General features: G+C 47.2%; 1 protein-coding gene across 3 annotated transcripts in view; it reads left to right on the top strand.

The window, feature by feature from the left end:
* The window catches only part of KDM4A (lysine demethylase 4A), a 46,884-nt gene that overhangs the window by 2,238 nt on the left and 27,719 nt on the right, over window positions 1-16,927 (top strand). For 2 of the 3 annotated variants that reach the window (XM_040469942.1, XM_040469941.1), the window contains exons 2-11: window positions 843-1,019; window positions 1,648-1,823; window positions 4,472-4,586; window positions 6,067-6,260; window positions 8,551-8,600; window positions 9,333-9,436; window positions 9,830-9,967; window positions 10,662-10,912; window positions 11,616-11,815; window positions 13,144-13,520. In XM_040469942.1, the coding sequence (XP_040325876.1) occupies window positions 882-1,019; window positions 1,648-1,823; window positions 4,472-4,586; window positions 6,067-6,260; window positions 8,551-8,600; window positions 9,333-9,436; window positions 9,830-9,967; window positions 10,662-10,912; window positions 11,616-11,815; window positions 13,144-13,520 (1,743 nt within the window). In that variant the 5' untranslated portion in view covers window positions 843-881. Of the gene's footprint in view, window positions 1-842; window positions 1,020-1,647; window positions 1,824-4,471; window positions 4,587-6,066; window positions 6,261-8,550; window positions 8,601-9,332; window positions 9,437-9,829; window positions 9,968-10,661; window positions 10,913-11,615; window positions 11,816-13,143; window positions 13,521-16,927 lie in introns of those variants that run through there. The other variant, XM_040469943.1, reaches the window with a different exon arrangement.

Below are 16,927 nucleotides of genomic sequence, written 5' to 3' on the forward strand. Positions count from 1 at the left end.
TTTTTTTTTTTAATGTTTATTTATTTTTGAGAGAAAGGGAGACAGAGTGCGAGAGGGGAAGGGGCAGAGAGAGAGGGAGACACAGAATCCGAAGCGGGCTCCAGGCTCTGAGCTGTCAGCCCAGAGCCTGACGCGGGGCTCGAACTCACGGGGCTCGAACTCACGGACCGCGAGATCCTGACCTGGCTGAAGTCGGACGCTTAACCGACTGCGCCACCCAGGCGCCCCCAGTGTCTCCATTTAAATGAGATTTGAATACACACAATTTTGATACATTGGATTCTTTTTTCTTTTTTAAGTTTTTATTTATTTATTTTGAGAGAGAAAGCACACAGGTGGGACAGAGAGAGGAAATCCCAAGCAGGCATTGCACTGAGTGCGGAGCTCAATGCAGGGCTCAAACTCCTGAACCGTGAGATTGTGACCTGAGCTGAGTGTTGGACGCTCAACCCACTGAGCCACCCAGGTGCCCTAATGCATCCGATTCTTTTAGATTCTTTTAAATATAAACTTTTCTATCTGTATTTTTGTTCATTTAAATAACCTATGTAGAGGCAGATTCCAGGTGTGAGGTCTTAATGCTTCTTCAGAATTTCTACATCTTTTACTGTTTCAGCCCTGACATTCCCAGCATTTTTTTTTCTTTTTCAAGTTCTATTTACATTCCAGTTATTTAACATATAGTGTAATATTTGTTTCAGGTGGAGAATTCACATACAACATCCAGTGCTCATCCCAACAAGTGCCTTCCTTAATTCCCATCACCCATCCTCCTTGACATTCCCAGCATTTAACTCTAATTACATTTTATATGATTTTATGTTCTTAATGTATTTCTTCAGGTTCCTGTCTGACCAGAGTGACTTCAAAAAGGAGGGAAAATGGCTTCAGAATCTGAAACTCTGAATCCCAGTGCTCGGATAATGACTTTTTACCCGACCATGGAGGAGTTCCGGAACTTCAGTCGATACATGGCCTACATTGAATCCCAAGGAGCTCATCGGGCTGGGCTGGCCAAGGTGAGGGTGGGTGGGATTGGTCCACAGAGCTTTTGTGACCAACCGGGCAGCAGCAGAAATCTTTCCTAAAGGCAGGGTGTGGAGTATATACTTCCTATTTGCAAGTTAATTCCTTTTGTTAACATCTGAAGCACCTTTTAAGTTGGAGGAGAGCTTGGAGTCTTTAAAGGGCCATGTAGAGCTAGTGTCCCTGGGCCAGCTGCTGTGGTGCTTCCATTCTCTTGGTGGAGATGGGTGCTTTAGTGTTTGCACTCGAGGGCTTATGCCATCCACCTTCTCTTGTTCTCATTTCAGTCTCATCCAGTACTCTAATAGCAGGTTGGGTTCTCTTGCGCACTTTGTTAGATTAAGAAAATCAACTCTTCAGCCTCCTCTCTTGGTGCCCAGAGGAGATGCTGAGCTGAGAATGAGTATTACTCATCTTTGGTCACTGCAACTAGGCAGCTAGTTGGTGGCTGAACTGGATCAGGGTTAGCACAGCAGTGTGACTCGCTGTGTTGGGGTGAGTGTGGTTAAATCAGAGTCACTTTGTAGTAAAATTGGCTGGTTGGATAGCAGCCTACCCACGTCCTGGACTATGAGCAGCTTGTTGGATTTCTGATCTCTGTGTTTCCTGTGTTCCCTACAGGTTGTTCCTCCAAAGGAGTGGAAGCCCCGGGCGTCCTATGATGATATTGATGATCTGGTCATTCCTGCCCCCATCCAACAGTTGGTGACTGGGCAGTCTGGCCTCTTTACTCAGTACAACATACAGAAGAAAGCCATGACTGTTCGAGAGTTCCGCAAGATAGCCAATAGTGATAAGTGAGTGAAAACACGTTCCTTCCCACCTGCCATAGCATCTAGGAGCTAACGTCTCATCTTCATAGCTGTCTCCTAAGACTGCTTCCGTGACGCTTAAGAACACTTTTCTCAGCTCTAGCTTGTCTCCCTTTCTGCTCTTTTTATGGAAGCATTCCTACTCTCAGTACTGTGTCGCGGTCTAAACGCGTCTGTGTCCTTACCTAAAGTAATCCCATTGTTCTTCCATCAGAAGCAGAATCATTTTCTGACCCTGGTAAGTTGCAGAGTTGCAAAGGAGAGTGTTGGAGTTGGTTCCAAAGGAGTTTTTGCCGGATGTCTTAACACCTGCATATCGAAAAGTGGCCTCAGTAGTGTATTCTCTTCCTTCTGGGTCTTTCTGTGTTTTATCATGCTCAAATTCCTCACTACCCATCCAGCAGCTATCTCTTTTCCATTTTGACATGACAGAATGTGAATAAACTGTCAAGCCGTTTGCTATTTTCTGTCTCTATTCTTCATCATCCATACGTGCTGATTGATCTGTTAGAAACATCTTTGTTTAGGCCTGCTGTTTTCATTTGTTTTTCTGTTTATAATATTTAGCTTCATTTGACCTCACATTTTGAATGAATTTTGTGGTTCCCTCGTTGAGCTCTGACTGTTCCTTCTTAATTCTCTCTCTTGGACTTTCTCCTTTCCAATGTTATTCCTCAATTTTGAGTGTCCACAAGGGATTCCTTCCTTCTCTCTTGCTCTTTTTCCTGAGCCCTTTTGATCTGTGCATGTCATGACTTCAGCCAGTCAGACATTATATTTTGTCTTTTCTGTGCATGAGCCCAGAGCTAGATCTGTAGCTGGCCAGTCTTCACGCTCCTGGGGGCGTCCCTTCCTGTGCTTTATTCATTGCTCTGTCTCACATCAGATCTTGTTCTATTTCTATGCTTTGCCTTCTTTTCCTTTGACTTCGCACAATTCAAAATGTGGTTTTCCAGTTTTATTGACAGCTTAACTCTTTAGAAAAAAATTTTTTAATATTTATTTATTAATTTTTTGGGGGGGAGAGAGGACGTGAGCAGGGGAGGGGCAGAGAGAGGGACACACAATCCGAGCTGTCAGCACAGAGCCTGACGCTGGGCTCGAACCCACAAACTGAGATCATGACCTGAGCTGAAGTCGGACGTTCAACTGACTGAGCCACCCAGTTGCCCTGGCCGCTTAACTCTTAAAAACCTCTGTATTGCTGACTCACCTGCTGTCTAATGAGTGAATTTATGTAAGAGCATGTTGAAGAAGAGCGACATGCTCTGCACAGGAAAGGCTGTGCCGTCCTTTCTGTCTGGTTTCTAGCTGTGCGCTGGGGCCAGGGCCAGGGCCCCCTGCTTTCAAGCTCACATGGGGTTCCACCAGAGGCCTCAGCCTCCTGTATCCAGTCTCTCTTCTCAAAAATGGTAGGTCTTTCAGGATACCTCTTTTCTTTTTAAATTAGCCAGGCCTGTCTTTTCCCTTTACCTGAGATGCAACAAATTCTTACCCTTGATTTCTTATCTGCTTGGTCAGCCAGCTTTAAGAAAACCCAGCAGGTAAAAATCTAAGTTTATAAAGCAGAGCAGTTGGAGGTGGAAGAGTTACTTATATTTCAAAGGGAATTCAGGGGTCCTAAACTTGATCATTCAATAGGTTGAAGTTAAAATGGTTAAAATGTAAGGCCGCATTTAAAGTAAGATTTTTTTTTCCCCACCCAGCCCATTGTCTCCACAGTTTGTCTTGGGTCTTTGCTTCTACTCTTTATCCATTCATAATATTTTCTTGCCATTTGATTTATAATGTGCATTTTCAAATATCTATTTAATTTACAAATTATTCTTTTTAAAATTGCTATGTAATCTTAAGGGGTTTGAATTTTTAAAAAGATTTTGGAGTAAATTCTCAGTATGTGATAATTGAGCTAAAGAATATAGATATTTTTAATGTCTTTATATAGAGATGTAGACATCTATATATAGACAGCTGTGTACGTGTATGTGCATATATAAAAATATCTTTTTAAAAATATCTTTCTTAAACATTTGATTTGCAAAAATCTACATTTTTAAGAATTTTATTTTTTTATTAAAATACTTTGTTTTTAGGTGTGATTATTTGAGTTAGTCACTGCATAGGGTGGTGGGAATGTAACAGTGACAGTACAGATGAGCTGTCTTGGAGCCATTTCCTTTACAGAGTGCAATACTATTCTAGAACCTCAGCCCTTCACATGCTGGCAGGTTTTGGTTGTCTGTGGATACATAGGGAATTTGCAGTTCTTGGTTTCTCCCTGAGTGGCTGGGCCACTCCTGATTCTGGCCAGGATGTTGTTTTTAGTGGTCTCTTGAAAAAGTTGAGAGTATTCTGCTTCTTAGGGAAGATGGGCTTAACGTCTTCATATACGTTACCTTCCTCAGGCCCAGAGCTCAAGGAAGGGATGTGGTGGAGGTTACTTGTGTAATGGAGCCTTGAAGGCCAAGGTTTTGTCTTGTTCGTTTGAAATGTCTTGTTTTCCCTAGAACGGGATTGTCTTGTCCTTTCATAATGCCTGATGAATTTAGTCCTTGTAAAAAAAATATATATATATATATACATATATATATATATATTTTTACTTGTTTTTGTTTTTGTTTTACTTTTGAAAGGTACTGTACCCCACGCTACAGTGAGTTTGAAGAGCTTGAACGGAAGTACTGGAAAAATCTCACATTCAATCCTCCAATCTATGGTGCAGATGTGAATGGCACTCTCTATGAAAAGGTGAGACTTCCAGGAAGCCCTCTGCAGCATTTTTGCAATTTAACACAATTTTTACCTGCCCAGCACTTAGTAGGCACCCAGAAGCTGCTTGCTGAGTTGAGTAGTTAAACAAAAGAGTGACCCACCACCAGCTGATGTGCTATGCACACTTAATGGTGGGTATTTTTGCATGTGACTGAATTTTATTTCTCCCACTCTCCATGTGAATTGGGTGATATAGTGTTCTTTGCAAGGGCTGTTAGAATAGTCTGTGGGTGGTAGCCGATGAGTTCTTGAAAGGGTGGGCTCACAGTAAATGAAATGTTGGGGGAGAGGCAGTGTGGTTTCTGCAGAAAAAAGATCACTGACTAATTTAGTGAAAGAGGTATGTATTTAAGAAGAGAAACATTCCGATTTTCAGAACCCTCAAACAAGATTCTTTAGCAGAACCTATTGTAACAACTTGTGTCGGATTGCGGTATAGTGCTTTTCAGAATAAAGAACAGCCTTGGGGCTCCTGGGTGGCTCAGTCGGTTGAGCCTCAGACTTCGGCTTGGGTTATGACCTCGTGGTTCATGGGTTCAGGCCCCTCATTGGGTTCTGTGCTGACAGCTCAGAGCCTGGACCCTGCTCTGGATTCTGTGTCTCCCTCTCTCTGCCCTTCCCTGCTCATGTTCTGTCTTTCTCTCTCTCCCAAAAGTAAATAAACATTAAAAAAATTTTTTTTAAATAAAAAAATAAAAAACAGCCTTAGATGGCATAAGGAAGGAACATTTGGGATTGTTTATGATAATTAAAAAAATCTGTGGAGAATTTTAGGGATCATCACTCACATTAATTGTAATGTTTTTGTAAATTATTGGAAAGGAGTTTGAAAAGATTCTCAAGTTGTCGATGACAATTTGAGTGGTGGAAAGTGAAACTTACAGATGTTAAATGGCAGAAAGATACTGTAAGGATCTGGGATGGGGAGGTACAGAAGCAGGACATAATAATCGAGGACGTACGTATAAGAGGTGGGCTTCTAGCTGACCATTAAAGTTTTGGAAATGGATTTGGGTGACATTGTAGACTTTTTACTGATGACGCTGCCTAGTGGAAGCTGGGGCTAAACAGTCACAGATTGGGATGGTAAATTCCCATGTTTTGTATTTTTAGTGATTTAGGAGTTCTTTCCTATTTTGACCTCAGTTTCTTTAGTTTCAGATCAAACTCTTCCTCCTGGGGTTAAAAACAGGTGGCTGTCCCCTCCTTATTCATCTTTCACATGCCAGTTTTCTTTACCAAGTGGTATTGGCCTTTTGGAGGTCTGATGGCGTCAGCTCTAGCGGTGGCTGTGAAGTGTGAGTGAGGGGGGCTGTGGTCTTCATGTCCAGGCTGTTTTGCCATTGTTCCACATCATCATTAGTGGTGACAGGTCACCTGTGACCCCTGCTCTTGTAGGTTCAGAGCCTCAGCTTGTGGGTACTGCAGTTGCCCTCAGCTGTGATTTACTTTGCAGCATGTCGATGAGTGGAATATCGGGCGGCTGAAAACCATCCTGGACTTGGTGGAGAAGGAGAGCGGGATCACCATTGAGGGTGTGAACACCCCGTACCTGTACTTTGGCATGTGGAAGACCTCCTTTGCCTGGCACACTGAAGACATGGACCTGTACAGCATCAACTACCTGCACTTTGGAGAGCCAAAGTCCTGGTAAAGTCGGGTTGCAGTTGGCACCGGGGCTTCTCGCGACGCGGTAGGGCCCCTTGGCTCTAGTGTGCCGAGGCGGCACCTTGGGGTCTTGTTAAAATGCACATTCTGGTTCCATAGGCCTGGGGTGGGACTGGCACTTGACATTTTCCCCAGGTTTTTAAGCTGTGAGATGCTGTTAGAGCTCTGGTGCTTAGACCTCTCTTCGAATAGTGAGGCTTCAGAGGGCAGGTCATTTAATACTACTGGATGGAAAGATAAGTTGTCTGAGTTACTGAGAGCTACAGAGGCTCTCCCAGGCTCGCCCACTGCTTTCTGATTTCTTTCTCCGAACAGGCCTGAGGCATTTCTTAGAGGCAGACTTCCAAGACTGGAGTCACTCCTTCAGATGATAGAAAGCTTTCTTTTCCTCATGGAAAAAATATTTGGTGAGCAGCAGTGTGTGCTTAACCCAAGAGGGGATGCAGGGCTACTCCATATATGCTTCCTGCTCTCCAGGATGTTCTCAGTCTAGTTGGGGAGGCAAAGATCTGTTCTCTCCTGTCTCCCTGTGTTGATCCATCTCTCAACCCCAGCATTTCAGTGAAGGTTCTGCATTCGACTGTAGTGACAGAGACATAAGTTAAGCGCTGTCACACAGGAGACTGGTCAGGAGAGAGAAGGGGTGAGAGAAGCACCGATGGGTGCTCTAGATCCTCGGAGGAAGGGTACACGAAGTTGGGGTGGGAATTGGAGAAGCTTCCCTGGAAGAGATGACCACCAAGCTGAGGCCTAACATGAGGAGGCCTAGCTGGGTGAGACAGTGGCGGGTTTCAGACAGGGAAGACTGAGGAGAGTGTGTCCAGGGGGTTGGAATGACACGTGCAGAGATCCTAAGCTGAGAGGGAGCACGATGTCTTCGGGAACTAGAGGAAGTCCTTTGTGGTTTGGGTGCTGTGTACAAGGATGGATGAGCGAGGAGGCTGACAGGGACACTGTGGGCCAGGTCACAGGGAGTCGGGGAAACCGTATGCACCTTCATTTCCTTTTCCAGCATTTTCAACCACTTCTTTTCCCAGAGGTTTTCCTTTTTTTTCTAATGCTTTCCAGTTTCTAGTTTTGGGGGGGGGGGTGTGTGACCTTCTGAGCCTGTGTGGACCCCCTGACTGCTGTCCCATAACCTTTCTTAGATGGCTAGACTTCTAGAATCTGTAAAAATAGCTTTTGTGCTTTCCTTCTATTTATTCCCAAGTTCCCTGAGATTGGATTTTCACTCTCCTGTAGAGAGAAGATTTTCTAGTTATTACATACACTCTTTTTAGATCATCTAAAGTGGGACCTCCAGAGACTTCTGGGCAAGGTTGCCTGATGGGTCCCAAGGTCCTTTGGGTGACCAACATTTTCCTCCACTCCCCATCTGTTTTGTTTGGTAGTGAAACTATTTGGGATGGGAAGTTTCTGTTGTTGTGGAATGATCTTTATAATCAATTATAATGGTTAAAATAGACTTAACTGTGAGAATGTAATAAAGTTTAACAGTTTTGTAAAACTTATTTTTTTATTATTTTTTAAGATTTCATTTCATTTTATTTATTTATTTTTTTTATTTTGAGAGAGAGCAAGGGAGAGGGGCAGAGGGAGAGAGAATCTTAAACAGGCTCTGCACTGAGTTTGGCTCAGTCCCACAACTGTGAGATCATAACCTGAGCCGAAATCAAGAGTCAGACGCTCAACCGACTGAGCCACCAGGCACCTCAGTTTTGCAAAAATTTTACGTAGTTACAGGTGTTTTGTTTTGTTTTTTAAATAGTTTCTGTGGTGTCTTGCTACCCTGTGGGGTGGAAGGATAATTAATTATTGGGTAATCAGTGTAGCTGTCACAGAGATGATGTGAAAATGGGGTCAGCCGCAGATACAGGGCCGGGTCTCTAGTATCAAATCCATTTTTCCCATTCACCATTCCTCCTCCATCCTGTCCCAGTTAGGCTTTCAGCCTCCACCAGGAGCACTTTAATGCTATCCTTTAAAAAAAATTTTTTTTATTGCTTCAACATTATAAAGGACAACAAGGCTGGTTGCATACTCTAAATTCTGGCTCATGGTAAACATTCAGTGAAAGTCTCGGTAAATGAATGAATATTAGAGAAATAAATTCACTTGTACCTTGTGGGCTCCTCTCCCCAAAGTCCAATATATCATTTCTCCAGACTCCTTTCCAGTTTTTGTGGTTGGGAGCTGTTTTGAGAGTGGGGATGAGCCCCTTAGGTCCTGAAGGGTGCTCTCCTCAGCATCCAGTGCTTCTATGTGATTGCAGGTACTCTGTCCCCCCGGAGCACGGAAAGCGGTTGGAGCGCCTTGCCAAAGGTACTGTCTCTCTTCCCTGTGCCTGCTCAGACCCTGAGACCCTGTGAACTGCACTAATTGCTCTAAATTGTCTGTGCTCTGCGGTCAGATTTGTTATGTGTCCTTTCCCAGGCCTGCATGTAGGTGATAAGCTACGCTGCCAGAGTGGTTACCCTAGCAGAGCAAATAAAAATCTGGAAACTTCCTCCATTTGTCCTGGGAAGGGACTAAGTAATTCTTAGTCTCTGTCTCAGTTTTATCAAGCATGGGTTTATTTGACCACGGAGAGTATACCCGTCATCCTGGGTCTGGTTCTTCTGCCAGAAACCTAAAGGTTAAAATTGAATTTTTGTGCTTTGGTTCTTTTAAGTGGACTTTAATAGATTTGTACCTCTAGAGGGCCAATTTCAAGAGAGTTTGGGTATTCTGTGCTGTAGATGTGTTACTAACGAAAGATTGAGGGATAGAGTAGGAGCAAGGTCCTAAATAGTTGCAAAGCTCTCTTTAAGCACAAGGCGGGTTGGGTGATCTCAGTCTCCCTAACAGAATTTGATTACCCAGGTAAGCCATTGGAGAGTCCGGAGGCTCACCGTAGAATCAGGATTGGCCCGAAGCTAGAAGGATCTGTGGAGATCCTGTGCTGATTTATCCTCCTGACACAGCCAGATGAGATGCACAGGTGTGCAGTGGCTGCAGGGCTGCAGAGCTGGTGTGGAGCGGTGTGTTCACCTCTGCCCATTTTCAATGAAACAGGCTTTTTCCCTGGAAGCGCTCAAAGCTGCGAAGCTTTTCTCCGCCACAAGATGACTTTGATTTCCCCTTTAATGCTGAAGAAATATGGAATTCCCTTTGACAAGGTGAGCTGACTTTACATATGGTCTTAGGCTTACAAGGAAGGCAGCCACCCTTTTCGGTCTGTTTCACAGAGGGGCTTTATTCTGGTTCATCTCTCTGTACCAGGCGTGGGCCAGAGGTAACCCATTTAGCAGTACTTGGATCCAAGGATATTAAAGGTGGAGGTTCTGTAGCTTCCCGGTGCCAGAGGAGAGTCACATCCCCTAGAACATTGTTAACTTCGGGGAATGGTCAGTTACAGTGTTGGGGTCTGATATGATCAGGCTTTGCGTCTTACAAAGACCCTGGTGGTCTTATGACCTATGCTGGGTTATGAAGCTGCAGCCGAGCTCTGAGTTCCAGTCCGTTAGACTTCAGCCATTTGATGCAGCTGGTTCAAGTCTGCTCTTGTTCAGGTGACTCAAGAAGCTGGAGAATTCATGATCACTTTTCCTTATGGTTACCATGCCGGCTTTAACCATGGCTTCAACTGTGCGGAGTCCACCAATTTTGCTACCCGGCGGTGGATTGAGTATGGCAAACAAGCTGTGCTGGTAAGTCTGTTTGATTGCTTTCTGTAACGCCATGACCGAAAATGTCTGGTGAGCAAATTCTTGTTAGATACACTGGCTGGTGATTAGAACATTCTTTGAACTGCTGGAATTCAGAAACAGACTGACAGGGCTGTGCCAAAGAGCTAGTATGTTGCGTTCATACAGAAATTAGAAGAATTTGTTCAGGTTTGGGATGCGTAGGGTGAGGTTTCCATGCTTAAAGTCCATTTGAGCATGAAGACCACACCCACGCACATGGCTGTTTCTTGCTTTGGCCACTCTGGGATTTCTCCGTTGAGAAATTCTTGGGGTTAGGGAAGCAAGCAGGGCTGGACGTTTGGCAGGGAGCAGACTCGCTTATGTGGTCCTGGCTTGGATATGTCTCAGAGGGACGGTGGATGTGGAGCATCCTGGGTCGAAGTGCAGAGCCTCACCTCCAGCATTTCTTTATGCATCCTAGTTCGTGCCCAGGTGGGCTCACCCCAGCGCTGCACATTGCTCTCTGCTTTTTCCCCTGCTTCCCTCCATGCTCGAAGGCTCTGCAAGGACAGTATGGCCTCAGCCTGTGAACGCAAACAGTTTGGCTTTCAATTGTCTTGTGTCTTTTGCACTTGGAGGGAGGAGATGGGATGTGGGAGTCGCATGGAAGCCGTTAAAGAGTGTTGACTGGAGCTCTCCTGGTTCCCTGGGATAGTGCTCCTGTAGAAAGGACATGGTGAAGATCTCCATGGATGTGTTTGTGAGGAAGTTCCAGCCAGAAAGGTACAAACTTTGGAAAGCGGGGAAGGACACCACAGTTATCGACCATACTCTGCCCACGCCAGAAGCAGCGGAGTTTCTTAAGGAGAATGAACTGCCTCCAAGAGCCAGAAACGAGGAGGAGTGTCCAGAGGAGGATGGCATGGAAGGGATTGAGGATGGAGAGGAGGGTGACTTAAAGAGAAGGTAACCCAACAGTCCTCTGGGCCCAGCTCCCCCCAGTTTAAGGGAGGGGTGTCTGGCAACTTCCATAACCTGCCAGGAGGCTGTTTCTAAGTGGGGTGTTTGAGCCACAGCGGAGGGAACTTTCTTCTTGGTAAAGGCTCCAGAATTCCCAGAGCAAGGGCATTCAGGCTATTTCTTACAGCTGTCACCCAAGAATGATCACCTCTGTATGCGGGCCTGTAATTGGCTGGAGCAGAGGTCGCATAAGAGAGCATGGCTCCCTCTGAGCCAGAAAAGCCACATTTTCTCCTTACCATATGAGACATTTTTTAAAAAGGAGAGTATGGTGGTGGGAATGAAACTCGCAAGGGCAGGGGGTGGTGTGAGTGAAGTTGGCCAGCGCCTTTGGTGTCTGAGCCAGAGGATCTGGGCCACATGGAGGAGGAAGGAACATTTGTGGGGTACCTGCTGTGTGCCAGGTGCTCTGCATACCTTCAGCTTCACATCACATCTTTGAGGAGGATGGTGATACTCCTATTTTCCATTGGGTGGAACAGGCTCAGAGAGGTGAAGTCCCTTGTCTCTTCTACAGATAAGAGGGGGGACTGAAGTGTGACGCATGGTAGACAGACCCTGGCCATTCACTCATTTGGGGCTATGTGTGAATATGTATGTAGGTAAATGAACTTGTGGCCCCTTAAAAAGTTGGCTCTCCTTCTTGCAGCCTAGCCAAGCATCGTATAGGGACAAAGAGGCACCGAGTTTGTCTTGAAATACCCCAGGAGGTGAGTCAGAGCGAGCTCTTCCCCAAGGAGGAGCTGAGTACGGGACAGTACGATATGACGGAGTGCCAGGCTGCCCTCGCTCCCGTGAGGCCCACCCACAGCTCTGTGCGGCAAGTCGAAGACGGCCTTCCCTTCCCAGGTTAGTTGGTTATATTTTCCCCAGAGATGTAACTGCGTTCTGTTCTGAGTTGGATGCCATGTTGAGTGCACGGTCACAGATACGGAAAAGTGGGGAGGTGGGTCTGTGAGGACAGAGTGTCAGTGGAGTGTGAGAATTGGTGTGAGAAGGCCTTTGGATAGGGACATGAGGGATGAGGGGTGGAAGGTAGGGGAGTCCCTCTCCCTCTACCTGGAGACGCTGAAGGTTGGTGAAGTGACAGTGAACTGGCTCTTACGAGAGAGGTGGGAGCTTTCCAGGTTGGCAGGGAGTGGGGGCACATAGAAAGGGCGCCCAAAGGGGAGTAGCAGGGGTGATGGTGTGCAGGTGTGGAAGCACGTGAGCTTTCTTGGCTGTAATTTGGGAAGCTGGCATTGGTGTCCTGTAATTTGAAGATAAGGGTGGGAAGGGCTGTGCTAGCAGATGAGGCACGAGAAGTAGGAGTGAGATGGTGTGTGGACTGGCTGCTGTCTTAGAGTTTGCGAACTTCGGGGCTTGAGGGGCCGCTTGTATTTTGGGAAGGAAGCGACGTCAAATGAGGCGTGGTGGAGCAGTCACTGGGAGTTGTTGCGGACAGACTTGTTGGGGGGGTCTCGCTTCAGTCTCAGGTGAGGCTTGGAGCGTCTGTACTGAGGGTGCCCTGGTGTGTCTGCAGACATCTGGATGGTACCTTGGATGGGGCCCGGGGCTGGGCTCCCTTTGTTGAAATTTTCTTAAAAAGAAGTCTTTTTTAAATGTTTTTATTTATTTTTGAGACAGAGACAAAACATGAGCAGGGGAGGGGCAGAGAGAGAGGGAGACACAGAATCGGAAGCAGGCTCCAGGCTCTGAGCTGTCAGCACAGAGCCCAATGCAGGGCTCGAACTCACGGACTATGAGATCATCACCTGAGCTGAAATCGGACGCTTAACTGACTGAGCCACCCAGGAGCCCCTCTCTGTTCAAATTTTCTAGCTTGAGGTCACCAGGTCTCTGCTGAGCTCAGGCCTTTGTTTCCTGCAGGAGACCTCTGAGGAAACAGCAGCTGTCACTTACTGAGTGTCTGCTGCATGCCGGCCTAGGCCCCCATCGTAGACACAACCATGGAGATAGGTGGTAGACGGCTTGCATTCCACAGGACAGAACTGGAGGCCCGGCGCGGCTGAGCGGTCAGCCCCAGATCACACAGTGACCCTGGAGGTGACAGAGCCAGAATATGACGCCAGGCCTCACTTGCCACCCACGTTCCTTGTGCCGTGCCACTTTGCTTTTCAGTAGCTTCAGACATGCAGGAGGAAGTTGGCTCTGGCCAATGTGTATGTGTGTTTCAGATTATTCTGACTCCACGGAAGTCAAATTTGAAGAGCTTAAAAACGTCAAACTGGAAGAAGAGGATGAGGAGGAAGAGGAGGAACAAGAAGCGGCTGCCTTGGATCTTTCTGTGAATCCTGCCTCTTTAGGGGGACGCCTTGTCTTCTCAGGTTCCAAAAAGAAATCATCTTCTAGCCTGGGCTCCAGTTCTTCACGGGATTCTATTTCTTCCGACTCAGAAACCAGTGAGCCTCTGGCCTGCCGAGCCCAAGGGCAGTCGGGAGTTCTCACTGTGCACAGCTATGCCAAAGGGGATGGCAGGGTCACCGTGGGAGAGCCCTGCACCAGGAAGAAGGGCAGTGCCACCGGAAGTGTCAGTGAGCGGGAGCTGGCAGAGGTATGGGCCCTGGGCGGCGCTCGTGGGGGAGGAGCCACCCTGGCAGGGGTCCCGTGGAGGGCAGGGAGTCCGGGGGCCAGGAAGTGCTTCTGCAGGTGTCCAGGATGGCAGGGGAGACCCCCAGAATGGACCTTCAATCTGCAGTGTCCGGCAGAAAGCCAAGTGGCGTTGGGTCCCTTCCAGTTTGCTCTTTGCCGGGAATTCCTTTTCGCTTGCCTCTGGGTGACAGTTGCAGAGAATTGCAACCTTAGTGACAGCTGCAGATGTATAGCTATCAGGCGCGCCCTCTGAGCCTCCTCGCCCTAGAGCATGAGGGTTATGGCAGTAGTGCTTGCAGCCCAGATGTTCGTCTGTTAGGGACAAGGTGGTCTTCCTTACTCTAAAATTCAAGTTTTTTTTCCTTACAAAATCTTTTTTTTTTTTTTTCCCCAGTGTTTATTTTTGAGAGCAAGAGAGTACAAGCGGAGATGGGGGTGGGTAGAAGGAGAGGGAAAGAGAGAATCCCAAGCTGGCTCTGCACTGTCAGCCCAGAGCTGCGACGCAGGGCTCGATCCCATGACTGTGAGATCATGACTTGAGCGGAAATCAAGAGTTGGACACCCAATGGATTAAGCCACCCCGGTGTCCCCTTTTTCTTACAAATCTCCCCTGCTGTGTAGTTGCCTAGAGGGATTCTCCCTCCACTCCCCCCATACGTTCTTCATCTTCAAGTGCAGCATTGTTGACAGAACATCCTCTCAGAGACCAGAATGAATTCCCAAAGCTGTAAATGTGAACGTTTGTTCAGGCTTCCTTCTAGAACATGTTGTCATCAAAAGCTGTTCTCTGTTTTGTGTAAAAAGGCTCTTGGTGGATCTGAGTTGGATATAGCAGAGCTCTGTTGAATGCAGCCAGACTCATGCCTACCCAAGTGACCTGCTCTTACTCCCCAGCCTCACGGCTTATGTGGGTCAAGTTGCAGCCGTGAGGTGGGGGGTGGACGTGTGGGGGTGGGATGGGGTTAGTGGCAGATGGAGGTCAGTGCAGAAAGGTTTCATTTATTCCCCATTTCCTTACTTTGGTCTTCTAAAAGTTTTTATTATGAAACTTTTATTTTTCATTTAAAAAAATTTTTTGGGGTGCCTGGGTGGCGTAGTCGGTTAAGCGTCCGACTTCAGCCAGGTCACGATCTTGCGGTCCCTGAGTTCGAGCCCCGCGTCGGGCTCTGGGCTGATGGCTCAGAGCCTGGAGCCTGTTTACGGTTCTGTGTCAACCTCTCTCTCTGCCCCTCCCCCCTTCATGCTCTGTCTCTCTCTGTCCCAAAAATAAATAAAAAAACGTTGAAAAAAAAATTAAAAAAAATTTTTTTTAAGGTTTATTTCTGAGAGAGACACAGAAGTGGGGAGCTTCTCTGTGTCACAGAGAGACACTGAGAGCGGGGGAGGGGCAGAGAGAGAGGGAGACACAGAATCCTAAGCAGGCTCCAGGCTCTGAGCTGTCGGCACAGAGCCCGACACGGGGCTCGAACTCACAGCCAGCAAGATCATGACCTGAGGTGAAGTCGGCTGCTTAACTGACTGAGCCACCCAGGCACCTGTATTATGAAACATTTTAAAAGTATACAGATAGAATAACCATCACCAATTGTTTACATATACTCATTGTCTCTGAATGTTCACTTTTGGCGTATTGGCTTTCTCTTCTCTTGGCTGAAGTGCTGACCCTGAGTACATATTACAGTCCTTCTAGTTTTCCCAGGAGTCCCTTTTTGTGGTTGGTTTGTCCCTTGTCTTGAATACCCGCGTAACTTTCCTTTCTGCCTTCCCTCAATATCAGGGCTCAGTTTCTGTAGCTCTCCTTTCCCGTGTGTGTCCCTCCCTCCATCTGGGTGGGAGCAGGCAGGCAGATAAGCTGAGGATCACGTCTCCTTCTCACTGCTTCCAGTAGCTGTTGTCTGCTCTCCTGTGGCAGCTTCCACAAGAGGCGGCTTTCCAGCTTGGACACCAGAATCCCTCACAGTCCCCGTTGCCACATCTGAGCCATTCTTCTTCACAAAGCTCCCCTGTCCTCATTCATCCTGCTGTCACACTACAGGTCACGCTGTCCTCTTGCAGCATCCTCCTGACTTTCTTGCCTGCTATTGCACTCACAACCACAAAAACAGCTGTAGCAAGGAGTTACTACACGCAAGATACTTCATACGCCGTTCAGACTCTGTTACTGCTCAGTTACTCTTACCAGAGTCAAGGGTCAAGGTTGTGTGTGTGTGTGTGTGTGTGTGTGTGTGTGTGTATGTAACCCACTTTTTCCTTCCCAAATTAGGAACTAGTTAAGGAATGAATCATACAGGTGTCAGGCATATGGAGCTCAGAATGTCACTTCATTGCCAGTAAAAATGATTGAAGAGAGTGGCTTTAAACCTATGGCCAAATGGCTTTGCTGCTCATTTACCCTCAGTGACACAGGTTACCTACCTGGTCACAGGTAGTCCTGGAGGACGCAGGCCTCTCCTAGTGTCTGAACATTTCCCACCTGCCTTTCATGTGTTGTGGACACAGACCCCAGCGCACTCACTCTGTAAAAGGCAGATTCCAGCCAAGTGAAGCTCATTACCATCCAAGTGTTGGGGAGAAAAGCCAGGAAGCCCTCCACATGGAAATATGCTAGGGAGAAGGAGGCTCCTCTCTGACATGCTTCTTATTTCTGCTCAAAAATCATTGAGTGCCTTCCTGGCTCCTGTTTACTTCTGTATGGCCTTCTCCGCTCCATCCCCACCCAACCCTCTGTCCGCCCCCTCCTTGATGTGCTGCCATCTTGGAACTACTTCAGATTCTCTGAAGATACCTTGGCTGCTCTGCCCCTTTGCTTTACTCCGTCATCACTTAGGTGTGCCTACTCTGGGCTTGGACTCTGCCCTCAAAGAGCTTATAGTCTAGGTGCGAGCAAATAAGGGTGCTCCTTAGGGATAAATCTTGTAGTCCAGGTGGAAGAGTTAGCAGCTCAGCCTGGGGTTGGGGTGATGCGTTTGGCGAGACTGCAGTGAAGCAGGCATTGTAGCTAGGCCGAAGGTTTGCAGGAGTACGCCCGGTGGCTGGAGTGAAGTTGGGAAGGGAATCTGGGAGAAGAGTGTGTTCCGAGTGGTGATGGTAGCTCGTCCAGAGTCAGAGCATTTGGGGGACTGCACTTGGTCTCAGGTTCTGAGAGGAACTTGGGAGATGTTGCTGGAGGGTGTCAGGAGCCAGGTCGTAGTGGTCTTGCCTATGTTCCAAGAAGCAGTTTGACTTTGGAAAGTTCACCACCATGTGGTTTTTGAAGTTTATTTTGAGAGACATCGCACATGAGTGGGGGAGGGGCAGAGAGAGAGAGAGAGAGAGAGAGAGAGAGAGAGAGAGAGAGAGTCAGTGCAGAGCCCGATGTGGGGCTCGAAC

This window comes from Herpailurus yagouaroundi, unplaced genomic scaffold (assembly GCF_014898765.1).
Source record: "Herpailurus yagouaroundi ecotype Mexico unplaced genomic scaffold, PumYag 77, whole genome shotgun sequence".
Classification (NCBI taxonomy): Eukaryota; Metazoa; Chordata; class Mammalia; order Carnivora; family Felidae; genus Herpailurus; species Herpailurus yagouaroundi.